Consider the following 21,131-nt stretch of genomic DNA (forward strand, 5'->3'; position numbering starts at 1 on the left):
TTTTGATTTTTGTTTGCTTGATGATGAGTGATGTTGAGCATTTTTTCATGTGTCGATTGGCCATCTGGATGTCTTCTTTGGAGAAGTGTCTATTCCTGTCTTTTGCCCATTTCTTCACTGGCTTATTTGTTTTTTGGGTGTTGAGTTGGATAAGGTCTTTATAGATTTTGGATACTGACCCTTTCTCTGCCATGTTGTTTACAAATATCTTCTCCCATTCTGTCACTTGCCTTTTAGTTTTGCTGATTGTTTCTTTACTGTGCAGAAGCTTTTAATTTTGATGAGGTCCCAGTAGTTCATTTTTGCTTTTGTTTCCCTTGTGTCTGGAGACGTGTTAAGAAGTTGCTGCAGCTAGGGGCGCCTGGGTGGCTCAGTAGGTTGGGCATCTGACTTCGGTTCAGGTCATGATCTCACATTCCATGAGTTCGAGCCCCGCGTTGGGCTCTGTGCTGACAGCTCAGAGCCTGGAGCCTGCTTTGGATTCTGTGTGTGTCTCTCTCTCTGCCCCTCCCCTGCTCATGCTCTGTCTCTCTCTGTCTCAAAAATAAATAAAAAAAACATTAAAAGAAATATTTAAAAAGAAATTGCTGCAGCTACGATCAAAGAAGTTTTTGCCTGCTTTCTCCTTGAGGACTTTGATGGCTCCCTGCCTTACATTTAGGTCTTTCATCCAATTTGAGTTTATTTTTGTGTATGGTGTAAGAAAGTGGTCCAGGTTCATTTTTCTGCATGTCAGTGTGTCCAGTTTTCCCAGTACCACTTGCTGAAGAGACTGTCTTGATTCCATTGGATATTCTCTCCTGCTTTGTCAAAGATTAGTTGGCCATACATTTGTGGGTCCATTTCTGTGTTCTCTATTCTGTTCCATTGATCTGAGTGTCTGTTCTGTGCCAGTACCATACTGTCTTCATGGTTACAGCTTTGTAATACAGCTTGAAGTCCAGGATTGAGATGCCTCCTGCTTTGGTTTTCTTTTTCAAGATTGCTTTGGCTATTTGGCGTCTTTTCTGATTCCATACAAATTTTAAGATTGTTTGTTCCAGCTCTGTGAAGAATGCTGGTGTTATTTTGGTAGGGATTGCATCAAATATGTAGATTGCTTTGGGTAGTATTGGCATTTTAACAATATTTGTTCTTCCTATCCAGGAGCATGGAATCTTTTTCCATTTTTTTGTGTCTTCTTCATTTTCTTTCATAAGCTTTCTATAGTTTTCAGTGTATAGATTTTTCACCTCTTTGGTTAGATTTATTCTTAGGTATTTTATGGTTTTTGGTGCATGGGCTCTTCTTTTTTAATGTTTGTTAATTTTCGAAGGAAGAGAGACAGAGCATGAGTGGGGCAGTGGCAGAGAGAGGGAGACACAGAATCTGAAATGGGCTCCAGGCTCTGAGCTGTCAGTGCAGAGGCTCAAACTCACAAACTGCGAGATCATGACCTGAGCTGAAGTCGGTTGGTTAACCGCCAGAGCCACCCAGGCCCCCCTTCAAATAAACTTTCTGATCTCTTTTCTCTCTCTTCTTCTCTTGGGATCCTTATATTTTATTAAAAATTTTGTTTGTTTTTGAGAGAGCACGTGTTGGGGAGGGGCAGAGAGAGAGGGAGAAAGAGAATCTTAAGCAGGCTCCATGCCCAGCACCGAGACTGACATGGGGCTCTATCTCATGACAGTGAGATCATGACTTGAGCCAAAATCAAGAGTCAGATGCTTAATTGACTGAGCACCCAGGCGCCCCCTTCTGAGATCCCTATAATATGAAAGTTATTATGCTTGATGGAGTTGCTGAGTTTCATAACACTATTCTCAATTTGCATAATTTTTGTTGTCTCATTTGCTCATCTTGGTTACTTTACTGTCTTCCAGGTTATTAAATCATTCCTCTGCTTCATCTAGCCTCCTATTTATTCCATCAAATGTATTTTAAATTTCACTTATTTTGTTCTTCATCTCTGATTGATTCTTTTTTTTATCTCTTTGTTAAGGATCTCACTGAAGTCCTCCACTATTTTCTCCAGTGAGCATCTTTACGATCATTACTTTAAATTCTCTATCAGGCATATTACTTCTATCCATTTTGCTTATGTCTCTTGCTATGGTTTGGTCCTGTTCTTTCATTTGGGGCATCTTTCTCTGTCTCCTCATTTTGTCTAACTCTCTGTGACTGTTTCTCTGTGTTAGGAAAGTCAGCTACTTCTCCTGCTCTTGAAGGTAATGGTCTTATGAAGAAAAAGTCCTATAGTGGCTCTGCAGTGTCCCCTGTTCCCTGGGACCTGGCGCTTCAGGGAGTGCCTCCTATGTGTGTTGTTTATACCCTGCTGTTGAGTCCTGGCACCCTCCCTTTTTTTCAGTCCAGTTGCCTGCAGAGGCTGTTTTTGCCTGTTGTGGGCAGTGTTTGGCTCCCAGCAGGGGTGGGGTGCATTTTAATAAGGTGTGCACTGGTTTGCTTGTGAAATGAGACCTGCCAGCACAGCTGCTCCTGCTAGAACTAAGGTCCCACAAAATATGCAGGTCGGGAGATGAGGTGTTGGTGCAGTTTGTGCCCGTTTTCTGGGAGAAGGGCCCTGCAGTGTGGGGACTGAGGCAAGCATGACTGGGAAGGGTAGGTCTACCAAAGTTTGTGGAGTGGGGGAGACCTTGGTGTAAGCCAGTTAGGTAGTGAGTGTCAGTGATGCACTGGTTCCTGCAGGTGGCCGTATGTTTTTGCTGGGGCTAGGGGAGGGAAATGGCACCTGCCAGCTCCTTTGTTCCTGGAGAGGTTTCCCTGTTATCCCTGCCTCTCTGGGCCATGATTTGCGATGAGTGAATCACTCTCCCTCTTCTCTGCCCTCACCACCCCTGGCATTTTTCAAACTGGTGCTTCTAGGCTGTGTCTGCCTGGGTTGTTTGTTATGCAGTCTCTTTAAGGGTGAGAACTCTACTTTCTAATGTCTTCTGGGCTCTCCCAGGGCTGAATCTACTGATTTCTAAAATTCTAGGCTTTAAGTCTCAGTCACAAAACTCAGACCCTCTTTCTTTCAATACCACATGTTATGGGGATTCGTCTTCCCTTTGTGGGCTCCCTGGTGTGAAAGTCTATTTTTTGGCCTTCTCTGCAACATTGGCTCCTTTCCCACCACATACGGACACAGTTCGTCTCTTTCCCAAACCATGTCTTTCCCCTTCCCACCTTCTTTGATGTGACCTCTTCTCTACCTTTAGTTGTGGAGTTGTTCTGTTAGTCTTCAGATCATTTTCTGGGTTATTTACACTGATGTGAGCGTTATCTCGTTGTATCTGTGGGAAGAGGTGTGTGCTTAGGGTCCTCCTACTCTGCCATCTTCCCAGCCTCCTCAGATATCTTTTATACAAGTTTCTTCTCTCCTCCTAGAGCTCTGATGATACAAATGTGAGACCTTTTCATATTGTCCCACAGGTCCTTGAGGCTCAGTTTACTTTTAATTTTCAGTCTTTCTTTCTCTATGTGTTCAGGTTGCATACTTTCTATTGATCTATCCTCAAGGTCACATACTTGTTCCTCTGTCATCTCCATTTTGTTCTTTGGGCCATCCAGCAAATATTTAATTTCAGTTATATTTTTTAGTTCTAAAATTTCCCTTTGGTTCTTTGTTATTGTTTCTATTTGCTGAGACTGGTTACCTTCCATTTGTTTCAAGAATGTTTGCAGTTACTTGTTGGAGAATGATTATAATTGTGGTCTTAAAGTTTTCATCTGATAACTCCAGTATTCATGTCATCTCAGAGTTGGCATTTGTTGGTTGTCTCTCCCCCTGATAATTGGTCAACATTCCTAGTTCTTTGTATGTCAAGTAATTTTGGATTATATCTTAGACATTTTAAATATTATGTTATGAGCCCCTGAGTCTTTTTAAATCCTATGGAGAATGTTGGTTTCTTTGTTTTATTAGACAATAACCACAGTTAGGGTGAAGGTGTAATTTCCAGTTTACCTTCTGTAGCTGTGGTTTTAAGGCCAATTCAGTATTCAAATATTTTGTAGTGATATTTAAGCCTGTGCTGCATGTGCACTACTCAGGGGCTAGTCTGAGACCTGTGCAGTGGTCTCTCTATAGTTCAGTTCTCAGAACCCCTGGTATGCTGCTTAAGGCCAGATCCACACATGCACAGTTCAGGTATAAGCCCAAGTTTACACATAGCTTTATGGAATCCTTTTCTTGATTTTCCTCCTATCTACACTCTCCAGTTCCTAAGGAATCCTCTTCCTGGTCTGCTGGCTTGAAAGGTGTATCTTTAGTGTTTCCACTCTAACATGCCTTTCCTGGGACTTGGACTGCTTCTGAGAATAGGTGGTGGGAAGATATGTAGAGTAAAAACAATAGCGAGGGTGTGCCACACACTTTGTATCACAGTTCCTTTGGTCAAAGAGGATTTCCCTCTTTCGGATTTTTAGGTGCCTTTGGGGTGGGTGGCTGGGTCAGTTGGTAGAGCATGCGACTCTTGATCTCGGGGTTGTAAGTTTGAGCTCCACATTGGGTGTATTTATTACTTAAAACCTTCAAAAAACAAACAAAAGTTTTTTCAGTGCCTGCCCAGTTGCTGCCACTGCCATCAGATTGCAGCGTTGGAACTTGAACTTGAATGAGGGCAGGGCCAGGAGAGAAAAACAACAGGAGATCCTCCCCAACCTCTACTCTTTGTACCCTGTAGTGGCGGGGGAGCGTGGTGGGGGGGGGAGTCCCTCCTCCCATTCTTTAGAACAGAAAGAAAGGGCTTCTCTTAGAGCTCTGTCAATGCCTGGTGCACAATTCTGGGATTCAGGCTTCCTTTTGAATCCAGTCTGTGACATACAGGAGGAAGATAAAATCCAGGAAACTCACAGCTAGATTGGTTGTACTTTGAGTTTGTTCTCTTTCTGCATTCTACCCATTACCTTTTACTTTCCAGAGACCTCTGACAGCAGCTCCATGCATTCTGTCTACAGTTTTTGGTTGCATTCACCGGGAGATACATGGCAGATGTGCTTACTCCATTTAGCCAAATTTTAAAGTTCATCTTGACCAGTTTTAATTTTTCTTTTTTATTATTGTTTTATAGATGTTCTTTTTATAGTCTGCATACAAGTCCTTTATCAGATGTTTAGGTATTGCCCATATTTTATGCCAGTTGAGGACTCGACTTTATTTGACAAAGTCCATTTTATTAACTCTGGCTGTTATAACTAGTGCTTTTTTGTGTCCTGTCAAAGAGATCTTATCCTTCGTTCATGAAGATTCTCTCCTATGTCTTCTTCTAGAAGATGTAAAATTTCAGCTTTTGTATTTAGATCTATGATTCATCTAGAATTAATTGCATTTTTCTGACCATGAAAACTGTGTATTTCTCTATTTAGATTTTCTTTAATTTCTCTCTGCAATAGTTTGTAGTTTTCAGTGTGTACAGGTCTTACACATCTTTTATTGCATTTCTTTCTAGGCATTTTATGTTTTTATGGTATTCTAGGTGATATCTTTATTCATCACCAGTAAATTGAAATACAATAGATTTGACCTTGATATTCCTTTTTATACACATAACCAAATATATTTAGTTTATATGTATCTGATAATTCTAATATCTTATGCCTTTGTGCAACCAATTTTGCTAGTAGTACCTTTTACCTTAGTTATTTTGTGATTTTTTACTATGAGCTCACATTTAATTGGACTTTATCTGTGGGGATTCTCTGAGGCCAAGGTTGAATGTGGATTTCTCTAGGTTTCTTGATTGCTTCTCCCAGGTACCTGGGAGCATACCAGCCCAGGATTATTTAAAAGTAAATTTTCAGTTTCTGTGTAAAATAAGTAGTACACTTGGGGTATGAATTCAGATCATAAACTTGCATAAGGGATAACTTTTGATAATAAAATCTTAGCCCCAAGGTTAAAAGTTGCAAGATTCCCTGTTTTCTGTCCCTCCTTTCCATCTCATTTTCCATGCCCTCTTAAGCCCCAAACCTCTGAGCCTTTCCTCACCTTGTATCTTTCTCCTTGAATACCTAGTGATATGCTGAAGATGAGCCCATGCCAGCCCTCCAGATGGATGTCTGGGAAATATGGATTACCTTTTCTAAAAACCACTTACCTCCGCCTTTTCTGCACCTAGCCCTGGGCTTGGAAGTAAAAATACAGGTGTGCAAAATGCACGTGGACTGTCTTAATGACACTCAGTTTGGGAGGAGGAAATAGTGACTTAATACTTATTAAGCCCTTGTCTTGTGTCAGCCACCATCTTGATGCTTTCACATATGTCACCTAATCCCAGGGATTACCTGGCAGAGCAGGGTTTTCATCAGTATTTGTGGATGAGGAAATCCAGGCCACAGGGGCTGCAGGTGACAAATGCGACATTAGGATTTGAGCCCGTGTGGGATTCTTCCTTTAAAGAGGAGGCAGGGTGACTGCCACTGCATCCTGGTGATCTGTCGTCACCTCACTCTCTCCTAGAGGCTGTGCACCCCCGTGTACTGCAAGTACAAGTTCTTTAAGACTCCAGTTCACAAGACGGAGGGGAAGCCCCATGGAGTACACATCTACTTCCAGGACATCAATGTCATCTTTCTTGGGCCAATGCAGCCCAGTGACCTGAGGGAATACCTGGAGGGGCCCCCCATGGTTGTGGAGGTTCACGACAGGGACCGCAAGTTAGAAGAGTATTCCTGGAAGCCCACCCTATTTGGGGATGACCCCTTGGATTCACACCTCAACCTCCAGGCCCTCATCTCTCCGGAAGAGACAGAGAACAACCCCTTTGAATCCCAAAACAAGATATGGGACCCTTATGGGGTTGCCAAGGTCAGTTTTGCCGACCTTCTCCTTGGCCACAAGTACTTGAACTTGGTGGTCCCCATCCACAGGTGTGAGCCCAAGCCCACACACCATGGCCGGGATGGCAGGAGCAGGAAGGTTGTGGGGTTTCGGGTCCCCACGGATGGCTTTCAGCACAGCTCAGTGCCCATGGGCAACTACCTTGAAGCCAACTCCCAGCTCAAGCTGCGGGTGGACATTGCAGTGCCACTGCGGGCCAGCGCCGAAGCCCCTGACCCTGAACTTACAGGCACCCTGTTTGGCCGCATCATTTTCGTGTTTGACTCCAGAAAGATCTCCCTCCTCTCCAGCCTGCTGCAGGACATCTCCATGATCAATGCCAAGGCCCTTGATCTGGACGCCTACTCTGCTGGGAACATCCAGCAGATTCTGTCTGCCTTTAAGATGCACATGAGGATCCAGGAAAGGCAGGACCTGGATGTGCTCACTGGCTTCCACCTGCTGGATGGGAAGATCCATCTTCTCATTCTGGAAGGTTTGGCTGACCAAGGTTTAAAGCGGCTGTGGGACAGCCATCAAAGCCGGTGAGTGCGTGGTTTTGTGTTTCATGTAAAAGTCATCATGTCTGGATGCTGAGTGAGTGGGGAAATCTTTTGAAGCCAGGATCAGGTTCAGTATGTTCATCTGTGAGGAGGATATGCTGATTCAGCTCCTCTTGGGGTTTATTGTAAAGCACTTTACAGGGCTCTGTACTTGGCCTTGATCACAGAAGCAGTTGCTTGCCTTTGGATGAAGAGACGACTTTAGGGGCATCTAGAAGAGAGGGTGGTTGAGGAAAATGGGTCTGCCTTCACACTTCTGAGGGGCCTACTTGGCTAACAAGGAGAAGAATGTTCTATATGGCCGTAAGATGGACACTACAGGGAAATAGATTTCAACTCACCCCAAGGAAGGCCTTTCTGATTTTTTTGGGGCTGGGAAAGCTGCCTCAGGTGCAGAGGGTTTCCCTTCCCTGATGGCCTCCAGGAGCACCTGATGACTGCTCAGTGGGGATATTGGAGAGGCAATTCAAGTGTCTGATTCGGGGCTAGAGCAGGTGGCCCCTTATGGTCCTTCCATTCTTTAGTTTTGGTTTCCTGACAATTCTCTTTTCCTTTCATTATTTACATGTATCCTAGTTCGGGTTAAAAGGACCTCCCTGTTTTAGTCTGGGAACACTCTCTCTCTGTCTTTGGAATTCAGTTGCCCCAGGACCCAGATGATGACAATAGCAGGTAGTCCTGAGGTTGAGTGCATCCACCCAGGAGGGAAGAGCGGCCCTGCGGGGACCTGTCTTGATGTGCTAGTGGGCCAAGAAGCACTGTGGAGAAGCTGGCAATATGTCTAGTTACCTGCCCAAGAGAACTGAAAACATAAGTCCATGCAAAAACTTGTACAGGAATGTTCACAGCATCATTATTTATAATAGTCACAAAGCGGAAACAAGCCAGTGTGCTGCAACCAATGAACAAGATGTGATATATCCATACACATGAATAATGTTCAGCCATGAAAAAGGAATGAAGTACTGATCCACGTACTTCAACATGGATGAAGCTTGAAAACATACCAAGTAAAAGAAGCTGGGAATAAAAGGCCACATGTTGAATGATTCTGTTTATGCGAAATGTCTAGAATAGTCAAATCCACAGAGACAGAAGATTAGTGGTTCCCAAGGTCTCAGGGGAAGGATGAGGGAGAAGTGGGGAGTGACCGATAATGGGTACAGTTTCTTTTTGGGGTGGTGAAAATTTTCTAGAATTAATGTTTGCGATCGCACAACATTGTTAATATACTCAAAACCATTGAATTGTTACAATTAAAAAGGGCAGACTTACAGTGTGCGGTGAAGAATCTGGCCTTGCCTAAAAGGTCTGGCCTTTGCCCTTCCTTGGCTTCTGGGAGGTGACATATGTCATACCGTATATAAGTGCCTTTGTTTAGGATGGGGGCTGACTGCACTAGATCTTAGAATGGGACCAGCCTCACCTGATAATCATAGGATACAGGTTGACCATGCCAGATGGACCAACAGTGTGAATTAGGATTGGGGCTTTGGTCTTGCAGTGTTGGTTGGTCTAGAGACTGAGATTGCCATGTGGGCAATCAAGCAGTAAATTGGTCATGTCCCTGTAATGGAGCCCAAATAAGAATTCTACACACTAGGGCTTGGGGGAACTTCTCTCTGCATATTGTCCCATCAGTGTCATAAGGGTGATACATCCTGACTCCATGAGGAAAGAGCAATGGAATCTTGGTGTTTGGAACCATCCTGTACCCTGCCCTATGTCTCTTCCTCTGGCTGGTTTTAACTGTATCCTTTCCCTGTAATAAGCTCTGTGAGTATAACAGCTTTCAATAAGTTGAATAATAGGTGAGCCTGGGGGTGGTATTAGGAACCCCCTGAACTTCAGTTGGTATCAGAAATCAGGGCAGTTTCGGGGACTATGACCTCAAATGTTGTAGTTTGGCTAAGTCGGGTGGTATGGTATGATCTTGTATCTCAATGAACAGTATTTTCCCAGTAGGAGAAATGATATAAAGTATGTTCATGGACCCCAGTTAAATTAAACTACAAATAAAAAATTACTAACCAAGAAAAAATTTTACAAGCTTGGAAATTAGCAAATACTTCCAAGTAACCCATGAGTCAAAAGAGAAATTGTAATATAATTTAGACATTGTTGAATTGAACACTAATGAAAAGAGTATAATATCTAAATTTGTGGGGTAATGTTAAAGTGTTATTTAGAGGAAACTTTATAGACTTAAATACTTACATTAGAAAAGGAGAAAGGCTGCAAATGATTGATAGATGTTGCAGAGATTGAAATAAGCATTGTAAACTATGTCAATAAACTTAAATATGTACAAGAAATTCCAAATATATAAAAATGTTTTCAGAGGAGATAGTTTAGAGGTTTCTGGATATAAAAGTTAATGTAAAAATCTATTGAATGTCTGAATACTATCTGCATACAAAAATCATTTTTAAAAAAGTTAATACTTTTAAGTATCATAAAAATATGAAATTCACATGAATAAATTCAACATAAAGGAGTGGAAGACCTCTACCATGAATACTATGGAACTTTTAGAAACATTAAAGAAAACCTAAATAAGCGAAGAGACATACCATGTTCATGGATTTGAACACGTAATAATGTAGAGGTGTCAGTTATCCCCAAATTGGATATATAGATTCAATGCAATATCAATTTTAAAATGCCACTTTTTCAAAAGTATGGAACTTGAAAAGCTGATTTATGAATTTACATCAGCCTGCAAAAAATGCATTCTTGAATAAGAACAAGATGGGAGAACTTGCTCTACTAGATATCAGGACTCATGATAAAACCACAGTGATTAAGATCATGTATTGGTTCAGGGATAGACAAGCAGATGTATGGGATGTAATAGAAAATCCAAAAAGAGACCTACATGTAAGTGGTAACTTGACATATGACATATGCAGATTGAAAAATCAGTGGGAATGAATTTTAAATGCATTAAAAGCGTGAATTTACATAACGCAATATCACTTTACACCCACTAGTCTGGCTAGAATAAAAACGTCAGATTATAGCAAGTGTTGACAAGGATGTGGAGAAATCAGAATTGTTATTCACTGCTGGTAAGAATTAGGTGAATTAGATGGTGTAGTCACTTTGGAAAATAGTCTGGCAGTTCCTCAAAAGAGTTACTATTTGACCTAGCAGCCCCACTCCGAGGTAAATGCCCAAGGTAAATGAGACTATATATCCACGCTAAACAGTATATAACTTTATAACAAGATTATAATAGCCATTAGGGGGGCACCCGGGTGGCTTAGTTGGTTAAGCATCTGACTCTTGCTCAGATCATAATCTCATGGTTCATGAGTAAAAACGATTGAAGTATACACATTAAACGAATGAATTGTATGGAGTGTGAATTAAATCTCAGTTGAAAAATACCTCTGGGGGGCGCCTGGGTGGCTCAGTTGGGTTAAGTGACCAACTCTTGGTTTCGGCTCAGGCCATGATCTCACAGTTTGTGAGTTCAAACCCCGTGTTGGGCTTTGCGCAGACAGTGTAGAGCCTGCTTGGGATTCTCTCTGCCCTTCCTCTGCTCATGTTCTTTCTCTTTCTCAAAATAAATAAACGTTATAAATAAAAAAGAAAAGTACCTCTAGTGGGCAAAAAAAAAAAACTGAGGAAAGGAGAAAATTTTTTCAAAAAATGGTGTTGGGATAATTGTTTATCCAGAAGAAAAAAGGAAAATAATTTCCTACATTGAACCATTCACACATATCAATTCCAGCTGGATTAAAAATCTGTGTACATTTTCAACTTTCTAAAAAACTTTTTAATGGTTATTTTTGAGAGAGAGAGAGTGCACGAGTAGGGGAGGGGCAGAGAGAGAGGGAGACACAGAATCCGAAGCAGGCTCCAGGCTCCGAGCCGTCAGTACAGAGCTTGACGTGGAGCTTGAACTCACAAACCGTGAGATCGTGACCTGAGCCAAAGTCGGACGCTCAACCGACTGAGCCACCCAGGCGCCCCTCAACTTTTTATTTTGAGATACTTATAGATTCACAGGAAGTTTAAAGAATACCACAGAGATCTCACAGACCCTTTCCCCACAGTGGTTACATCTTACCTAAGTACAGTACAATATCTAAACCAGGACGCTGACACCAATACAATGTGTGTGTTGTCTGTGCCAGTTGGTCAAATATAAATTTGTATGACCACTATGCTAATGAAGTTCCACCCTCTTTCTCCGTCCTGTTTTCCATCTCTTTAATTTTTTCATCTGTGTATAATCTTGCATGTTAATGGAATCATACAGTATATGACCTTAGGAGATTGGGTTTTCTCCACTCAGTATAGATTGTGACAGGTCCATGCGAGCTTCTGTGTATGTCAATAGCTCATTCCTCTTTGCTGCTGATTAGTATTTCATGAAATGGATGTACCACAGTTGAACCATCCATTTATTGAGAGACCTTTTGGTTATTCCCAGTTTTTGAGTTTTACATATGAAGCTGCCGTGAACAATGACGTACAGGTTTTTACGTGGACGTAAGTCTTCTTTTCTTTTTTTTTTTAATTTTTTAACGTTTATTTATTTTTGAGACAGAGACAGAGCATGAACGGGGGAGGGTCAGAGAGAGAGGGAGACACAGAATCTGAAACAGGCTCCAGGCTCCGAGCTGTCACCACAGAGCCCGACGCGGGGCTCGAACTCACGGACCGCGAGATCATGACCTGAGCCGAAGTCAGCCGCTTAACCGACTGAGCCACCCAGGCGCCCCAAGTCTTCTTTTCTTTTTAATTGAATTATAGTTGACTTACAATATTATATTAGTTCCAGGTGTACAGGACAGTGATTTGATGTTTGTATGCACTGCAAAATGATCACCATGGTAGATCGGATTACCATCCGTAACCGTAACCGTACAAAGTTATTAAATATTATAGACTCTATTCCCTGTGCTGCACATTACATCCCTGTGACTTATTTATTTTATAACTAGAAGTTTGTACCTCTTAATGTTTATTTATTTTTGAGAGAGAGAGAGAGAGACAGAGCATGAGCAGAGAAGGGACAGAGAAGAGAGAGGGAGGTATAGAATCTGAATTAGGAGCGTCAGCACAGAGCCTGACACGGGGCTCAAACTCACGAGCTGTGAGACCATGACCTGAGCCAAAGGTGGATGCTCAACCGACTGAGCCACCCAGGTGCCCCTCTGCTTGTGTGTTTTTAAACAAGCAAAAAGAGAAAGAAAGGGAAAAGAAAAGGAAAAGGCTCTTGCCAAAGGGCAAAACCGCGGAGCATTCTGGGGGCCTGCAGAGCGGTGCTGGTAAAACCCCGCCCTGCGGGCTCCTTGCAGAAACACCAGAGCAGAACACGGGAAATGCAAGGTGCTCTACAACTCCGCGCTACTGTTTCGCCACCGCCTGTACGCAGACCTGGAGACTGTCCTGTACCAAGTGCACCTCTTCAAGCCGCTGTCGCAGCTCATGAAGCACTCGGTGCTCTACGTCCGCAACACCGTTCCAGAGAAGACCTTCCAGGCCCTGACCAGGTGTGCCAGGCTGCCACGGAGATGAAGGTCCCCTCCCTCGGGGCGGGCGCCGGGGCCTCGTGGGGGGGCCCCTCCAGGGGCAGTTGTTGATACTCTTCATGCCCAAAGGAGTCGAACCAGGAGTGGAGCACAGTTCCGAGGGACCCCGAGCTTCTGTCATGCCCCCCTCCCCCCCCCCCCCCCCCCCCCCCCCCACCGAGTGGGTTTTGGAATCGCACTGGGGAAGGGAGGGTGGTTGACTTGAACAGGGGTCACATGATGCTCTCTGCTGCTCTTGGGGAATAATAGCCTAGAACAGCGTGAGCAGTGGGGGGGGGGGGGGGGGGGGGGGTTAAAACCCCTTTTCCCAGTGAGTGATGAGGACCAGAACCAGATCCACCAGGCCTGCAGCAGTTGTCTCTACCAACTGGATGTTTGCTTTTGTTGGCTTCTTCCCCAGCGGCCTGTCCAGAAAGCCACCGTCAGAAAGGCATCCTCCAAAGATCTAGATCTTAAACAGGGCATGCCTTAATCTGTGCTCAACCCTGGGAAGCTGTGTGCTCCTCCAGCTGGGTTGAGCACGGCTCGTGCTCCAGGAGGACCTCCTCCCTTCACGTAGGGAACAGCCACTGCCCGGTAGCAGTGGGGCCGAACGAGGCACACCCAGTTTGGAAGCAGAGACGGAGAAAGCATAGTTCGGTGGGGCTCCTGGGACCCTGGCCAGCCTGTGCTGGGCTTCGTGGGGGCAGCGAAGACCGTGGCTGGTTCTTTCGGGAGGTCAGGAAAGGCTGACCTTGAACGTCAGTGAGCGGGCATTCATCAGGTGGACAAGTCCTCTCACTGCCGTCTGGGGCAGGGGTACCGGCTGTCTCTTTACACCTTTAAAAGCAGCAACAGCCATGGCTGAGACGTGGCGCCCAGCTGATTGAACGTATTAATGAAGGAGAGGGCAGAGGCAAGAGAGAGAGGAAGGGAGAGAGCCCGGACGCGGAGAAAGAGGACTTAGTCCTATTATTTCCCACTTCTCCACGCGCGAGTCTGCCTGAGGGGCTAGGCAGGGTAGCCCTGAAACAGTAGGCCGAAGCTGCAACTCAGGAAGGGTCGTGTGTGCAGTGGGCCTCAGGCTCATGGTGGGGAGATGCTGGGACATGGGGGTGTCCAGAGCCTTGGCAGTCAGTCAGAGGAGGCTGGACCCTGCCCTGTTGGAGACAGGAAGTAGCTGGGGTGGGGAGGTGTTAGGGAAAGGGAAGAAAACCGCTATTTATGAAGTGCTGGCTGCATCCTGGGCAGCTGCCCTCATCGTGGCTTTATTCCCATCTGCAAGGTCCCATGGTGGCCAGAGAGCTTAGCGGGTGAGAGGCATCCTCAGGCATGCCCCCTCGCAGTGGACCTTGGGAGTGTCAGAGACAGTGAGCAGCAAGTAACAGCTGCTATGTGTATGTTGTAGAACATCAGCGTCAGCCAAGTGCCCAAGGTGCACCGGCCCCCCCGGGAGAGGGCAGTGAGGAGGAGTCTCAGGGCAGGGGACGTGGGGGGAGGCATGGGGGGTGGCCGCTCAGTCCTGAGCTTTGTGGAGACACGAGGTTGTGTGTGTACTGCCTTCCTCCTGCGGCAGGAGCTCTGAGATCCACACCCCTGACCAGCTAGCTGGTTGGGGCTATACCCTGATGGGGCGCAGGTTGGTGACAGGTGTGGAATAAGGCCACGGTAGCAGAAAATAATCAGAGTGGACTGTGGAAAGCCCTTAACTTCTGGGGGCTGGGAGGAGAGCGGAAAGGGGGCATTGGTTTTGTGGGCTTGTCCGAGTGGAGTCTAAACTCTGCGTGTATGAGGTCTGTGATCTGGGACCAGCTGGCCAACCTCTGAGCTCCCTTTGGTGTTGTGAAATGGGGCTGCTTTCGCCCATCTTGAAAGGTTAGACGAGGCTGTGTTGCGGGGGGGGGGTGCCCTCTGTGTTTCAGGATCTACTGCATCTGCTATCACAGCAGCAAACTCAGGGAGGTGATCACAGGAGACCTGCTGCCATCCTCCGCCATGGTCAAAGACTTGAGCCAAGAGCTGGGGCTGCCCATTTCGCAAGAAGGCCTCACAGATGGAAAGCCGTTGGTCTTGCCAACTCCCCCCACCCCCAATCTCGAGGACTTCCGAGGTCAGAAATCCGACCTCGCTTATGAGATCCAAGCCCACCAGGAGAAGTATCTGCAGTGGCGGAACACCATGGCACTAAAGAACAGAGGCCAGGAGCGCAGCCTGATCCAGGTGGGCACTCTCTCCTCCCCGGGACAGGGGTCCCAGGCCTTCGCCCCACCTGGGCTGTCCAGTCACCACGGGGGATATAGGGCAGATGACCAGTTCCTGTGCCTGCTCTCCTGGGATCCCGGGCAGGTTGCGTAAGAGGTGCCGGGTTGGGGGCTGAACCAGGTCAGAAGCGTTCACTCCCAGCCGTCAGGTACCCATCATTCCTGAAAGTGAAAAGGAACGCTCTTAGGTGTTGTCACCTTTACCTTGGCCCCGGAGTTCACCTTGAAGGCTGGGTGCTAAGGAAAATCTCCCTCCCTCCACAGCCACCAAGAAGGCTTAAAACACTGACATCCAAGGTATGACTTGAACTTGTCTGCCCACGGTCTGTGTGAAGCACCTCCCTCCCCCCAATCTCCAGGGAGACAAAAGTTCAGAAAGAAGTTTGTGAGCTTTGCAAGTGGATATTGTTTATGAAAACCAGCAAAGAGGTTGTCTTCCCATTTGTGTGGAGGTTTTTGGTTTTTTCAAAAGAACCAGTTCTTGGATTCATCAATCTGCTTTTTCTCTGGTCTGTTTTCTAATTAACGTCAGCTTTTATCTTTTATCATCTTTTAAAACTTTTTCTCTTCTTTCTAGCTTCTTTAAATTTTATTATTGAAGTATAATTGGCATATCGTTAGTAAGTGTAGTCACCATCTGTCACCAAAAAACATTATTACAGTATTATTGACCATGTTCCCCATGTTGTAATTTGAATCTCTGTGGCTTATTTATTTTATAATTGGTCATTTGTACCTCTTAATCCCTTTTATCTATTTCACCCATCCCTCCACTCAACATCCCCTCTGGAAACTACCAGTTTGTTTTCTGTTTTTAAGAGTCTATTTGTTTTTTGTTTGTTTGTTCATTTGCTTTATTTTTAGACTCTACATATAAGTGAAATCATATGGTATTCATCTTTCTCTGACTTCTTGTACTTAGCATTATATTCTCTAACCCCATCCGTGTTATTGCAAATGGCAAGATCTCATTCTTTTTTTATGGCTGAGTAATATCCCATTGTACATATATATCACATCTCCTTATCCATTAATCAGTTGATGGACACTTGGGCTGTTTCCCCATCTTGGCTATTGTAAATACTGCTGCAGTCAACATAGATGTGCATGTATCTTTTCAAATTAGTGTTTTCATTTTCTTTGAGTAAATACCCAGTAGTGGAATTACTGGATCATATGGTAGTCGTATTTTTAATTTTCTGAGGCACCTCCATACTGTTTTCCACAGTGGCTGCACCTTTCTAGCTTCTTGAGTTGACTATTTCATTCATTTTTATTCTTCCTTATTTAATAAGAAGGCTACACATTTTCCTCTGTACACATCCTTGGCCACATTCTGTAAAGTGTTACATTTATTATATGTTGCGATTGTTATTTGCCTGAAATGTCTTAGAAATTTCAGAATAAAACAAGACCTAGATACAGTCCTAGAAAAAAGTCAAACCACTGAGACTATGAGCAGTCTTCCCTGACCCCCTTATTCTACCTTCTCAATGCATTTACACAGGTACGCACTTGTGCACACATGCATTCACGTACACAAATGTATCACATTCATTTATGGGTTAACACTGTTTTGTTAATGCCATTTAACACAGGGCCTTGAAGATTTTATAAAAATATGCCTGTATAGAATTTTGTAATATGTTTGTACAATTAATATCTTCCTATCCTCTGTATTTTATTGAAACCACTTGGAAATATTGTTTCTATTATCTCAGTTATTGCTAATTTCAAATGGCCTTAAGTAGCTTATCCATGCTATAATCAATCATTGAAACCCAGCCATAACTTAATTTTTCTATTTTTAATCTAAGATATAATTTACATACCATAAAATTTAATCATTGTAAGTGTATATAAATCAGTAATTTTTAAGCAAATTTGTGGAGTTGTGTACAACACAATCCAGTTTTAGAACATTTCCATCCCCATAAAATTTTTCCCTATTGCTGTTTGAAGTCAATCCCTGTTACCACCTCCAGCCCCAGGTAACCACTGATCTACTTTTTGTCTCTACAGATTTGCCTTTTTTTTTTTTTTTTTTAAATTTTTTTTTTCAACGTTTTTATTTATTTATGGGACAGACAGAGACAGAGCATGAACGGGGGAGGGGCAGAGAGAGAGGGAGACACAGAATCGGAAACAGGCTCCGAGCCATCAGCCCAGAGCCCGACGCGGGGCTCGAACTCGCGGACCGCGAGATCGTGACCTGGCTGAAGTCGGACGCTTAACCGACTGCGCCACCCAGGCGCCCCAGATTTGCCTTTTCTAGACATTTCATGTAAATGGAATCAGACAACACATGACCTTTTGTGTCTGGCTTCTTTCACTGAGTATAATCTGAGGTTCATCCATGTCGCAGAATGTATCAATAGTTCCTTTTTAAAATTGATGAATAGTATTCCATTGATTGGATGTATCACATTGAAAGTTTTGTTTAATGTGTATTTATTTATTTTGAGAGAGAGACAGCGAGCAGGGAGGGGCAGAGAGAGAGAGAGACAGAATCCCAAGCAGGCTCTCTGCTGTCAGCATGAAGTCTGATGCGGGGCTTGAACTCACGAACTGTGAGATCATGACCTGACCCCAAATCAAGAGTCAGATGCTTAACCAACTGAGCCACCCAGGCACCCATGGGTGTATCACATGTTTACTTATTCCCCACTTGGTGAAATTTGTATTGTTTCTAGTTTGGGACTCTTATGAATATCGCTGGTTTGAACATTTGCATACAGATCATTATGTGAAAATGTATTTTCATTTCTCTCAAGTAGAAACCTAGATAGAGAATTGCTGGGTCATGTGGTAAATTTAACATTTTAAGACATTTTCAAGCAGTTTGACAATGAAGTTGTACCATTTTACACCACAAAAAGCACTCCAAGAGTTGGTTTCTCCACATCCTCGCAAACACTTGTTACTGTCAGTCTTTTTTCATTTATTTATTTATTTATTTATTTATTTATTTATTTATTTATTTATTTTTGAGAGAGAGCGAGGGCATGAGCTGGAGAGGGGCAGAGAGAGAGAGAGAAAGAGAGAGAGAGAATGCAAAGCAGGCTCCACACTACCAGTGTGGAGCCTGATGCCAGGTCAAATTGAATCCATGAACCGTGCGATCATGACCTGAGCTGAAATCAAGAGTCAGACACTTAACCAACTGAGTCACCCAGATACCCGTTGGATATCTCTTAATGTACTTATTAATGATTTATATATCTCTGGTAACTATTCGTATATTTTACATGTTTTAAAATCAGGTTGTTTTCTTGTTGAATTGTAAGAGATCTTTATTTTGGATATAGTTGCTTAATCAGAACTATGATTTGCAAATATTTTCTCTGTATATGTGGCTTGTCTCTTTCTTAATTGTGGTAGGAAAAACTCTTGACGTGTAAAGGCTTTTAATGTTGATGAATTCCAGTTTATCAGTGTCTTTGTCTTATTGATCATGCTTTTGGTGACATAGCTTAGGGCTCTGCTTAACCCAAGCTCACAAAGATTTTCTCCTGTGCTGCCTTCTAGAGGATTTGGAGTTTTGGCTTACTTTTAGACTTTAAAGCATCTTTACCAATTTTTTGTGTGCATGCATAATGGAAGGTAAGGGTCTAAATTCATCTTTTTTGCATGTGGATATCCAATCGTTCTAGCACTGCTTTTCAAAAAGATGAACTATCCCCGCACCGTCCCTAAGAATCCATTGATGAGAAATGCAAAGGTTTATTTCTAGGCTCTGTTATACTCCATTGACTTAGATGCCTGTCCTTACACGAGCCCCACATTATCTTGATTACTATAGCTTTACAGGCAGTTTTGAAAATGGGTTGTATAAAGTCTTTTAACTTCTTTTTCAAAATTGTTAGACTATTTTGGGTCCCTTGCATTTCTATATAATTTTAGGATCACCTTGCCAATTTATTAAAAAAAAAAACAACTTGTGGGGATTTTCCTGAGGCTTATATTGAATATGTAGATCAGTTTCGGGGAGAATTGCCATATTGACAGTTTTGAGGCTTGTAATTCATGAACATGGAACGTCTAGACCTCTTTTGGGTCTTCTGTAATACCCTTCAGTAAGCTCTGTAGCTGTCACACACAGGCCTTACACCTGATGAAATCTTTGCTGTTATGAGCTGAATTATTTAATTTTTGAATTGTTGCAATAACAGAAATACAGTTGGCTTCTGTATATTGATTTCGTATCCTGAAATCTTTGGAAACTGGATCATGTCATCCCTGGATAAAGATCTCTTTACTTCTTCCTTCCCAAGCTGGATACCCTTCCTTCCTGCATTAGTCTATGCAGATTGTCATATAGAACACAACGGTTGGGTGGCTTAAATGTCAGAAAGTGCTTTTCTCACAGTCCTGGGGGGTGGGAAGTCAGGATCAATATGCTGGTAGAGTAGATCTCATTCTGAGGCCTCTTCTCTTGGCTTATAGGTGGCTGCATCTCACTGTGTGCTCTTTTCTTTTTTTATTTAATGTTTATTTACTTTTGAGAGAGAGAGAGAGAGAGAGACAGAGTATGAGCAGGGGAGGGGCAGAGAGAGAGAGGGAGACACAGAATCCAAAGCAGGCTCCAGGCTCCGAGCTGTCAGCACAGAGCCTGATGCAGGGCTTGAACTCAGGAACCGTGAGATCACAACCTGAGCTGAATTCGGACACTCAACTGACTGAGCCACCCAGGGGCCCCTCTCTGTGGCTCTTCTTTGGCATGGGGAGAAAGACAGTGGGCTCCCTGGTTCCTCCTCTCATAAGGACATTAATCCTGTCAGATCAGAGTCCCCCCACTCTTACTTATCTAACCGTAATTACTTCCTTACCCAAATACAGCCACATTGGGGATTAGGGATTCAATGCATGAATGGGGTGTCGGGGGGCATTCATTCTATAATCCTCCCTTCGCTTCCCTTTGTACTGCCTACAACCTGTAGTAGAAAGGTCAGTGTCAAATAGGAGCGGTAAGAGCAGACATGCTTGTTTTCTTCCTGATCTTGGGGAAAGCAATCTTTGACCATGGAGTTGGATATTAACTACAGGTTTGGGATACGCTTTATGAGGTTGAGGAAGTTTCCTTGTAGTCTTAGTGTGTTGAGAGTTTTCATCATGAATAAATGTTGGATTCTGTCAAATGCCTTCTTCCCCCTGCACATATTGTGGTTCTTGTCTTTTATTCATATGGTGTATGGCGTTACTTGATGTTTGGACGTTAAAACATCCTTTCATTCCTGGAATACATCCCACTTGATCATGGTGCATGGCTTTTTATCTATGTGTTTCTGAATTTAGTTTGCTAATATTTTGTATTTTTCTTGTGATAGCTTTGTCTCACCTTGGTACCCATGGAATACTGGCCCTGTAAAATGAGTTGGTGTTTCCTCCCCTTCTATATTCTGGAAACAAGTGAACTGTTGGTATTCATTCTCTCATTGTTTGGTAGAATGAACCAGTGACTCCGTCTAAGCCTGAGCTTTCCTTGGTGGGTAAAAGGCTGATTTGATCTCTTTATTTGTTATAAGTCTATTCAGATATCTCTTTCTTAAGACAGGTTTGATAACTTGTGTCTTTCCAGGAATTTATCCATTAGATGTAAGCCCTCCAGTTTGCTCTCATATACTTGTTCATAGTACTCTCCTATAATCCTTTTAATTTCTGTAAAGTCAGTAGAATGTCTCCTCTATCACTCCTGATTTTACTAATTTGTACATTTTTCTTTCTTGGTCATTCTAGCTAAAGATTTGCCAATGTTGGTGGTCTTTTTGAAGAACCATTTTTGAAAAAACAGGAACAGTAGGAAGAGCATTTTTTTTTTATGTTTATTTTTGAGAGAGAGAGCGTGAGCAGGGGAGGAGCAGAGAGAGAGAAGGAGACACAGAATCCAAGCAGGCTCCAGGTTCTGGGCCATCAGCACAGAGCCTGACACAGGGTTTGAACTCACGAACTGTGAGATCATGACCTGAGCCGAAGTCAGATG

General features: G+C 43.5%; 1 protein-coding gene across 1 annotated transcript in view; it reads left to right on the forward strand.

The window, feature by feature from the left end:
* The window catches only part of CFAP92 (cilia and flagella associated protein 92 (putative)), a 76,101-nt gene that overhangs the window by 35,491 nt on the left and 19,479 nt on the right, over positions 1-21,131 (forward strand). Inside the window, exons 10-12 of the mRNA XM_086697305.1 lie at positions 6,440-7,344; positions 12,678-12,872; positions 14,813-15,110. Coding sequence (XP_086553431.1) covers positions 6,440-7,344; positions 12,678-12,872; positions 14,813-15,110 — 1,398 coding nt within the window. The remainder of the gene's footprint in view (positions 1-6,439; positions 7,345-12,677; positions 12,873-14,812; positions 15,111-21,131) is intronic.

This window comes from Puma concolor, chromosome A2, assembly GCF_028749965.1.
Source record: "Puma concolor isolate L17-30 chromosome A2, mPumCon1.1.hap2, whole genome shotgun sequence".
In the NCBI taxonomy this organism is placed as follows: Eukaryota; Metazoa; Chordata; class Mammalia; order Carnivora; family Felidae; genus Puma; species Puma concolor.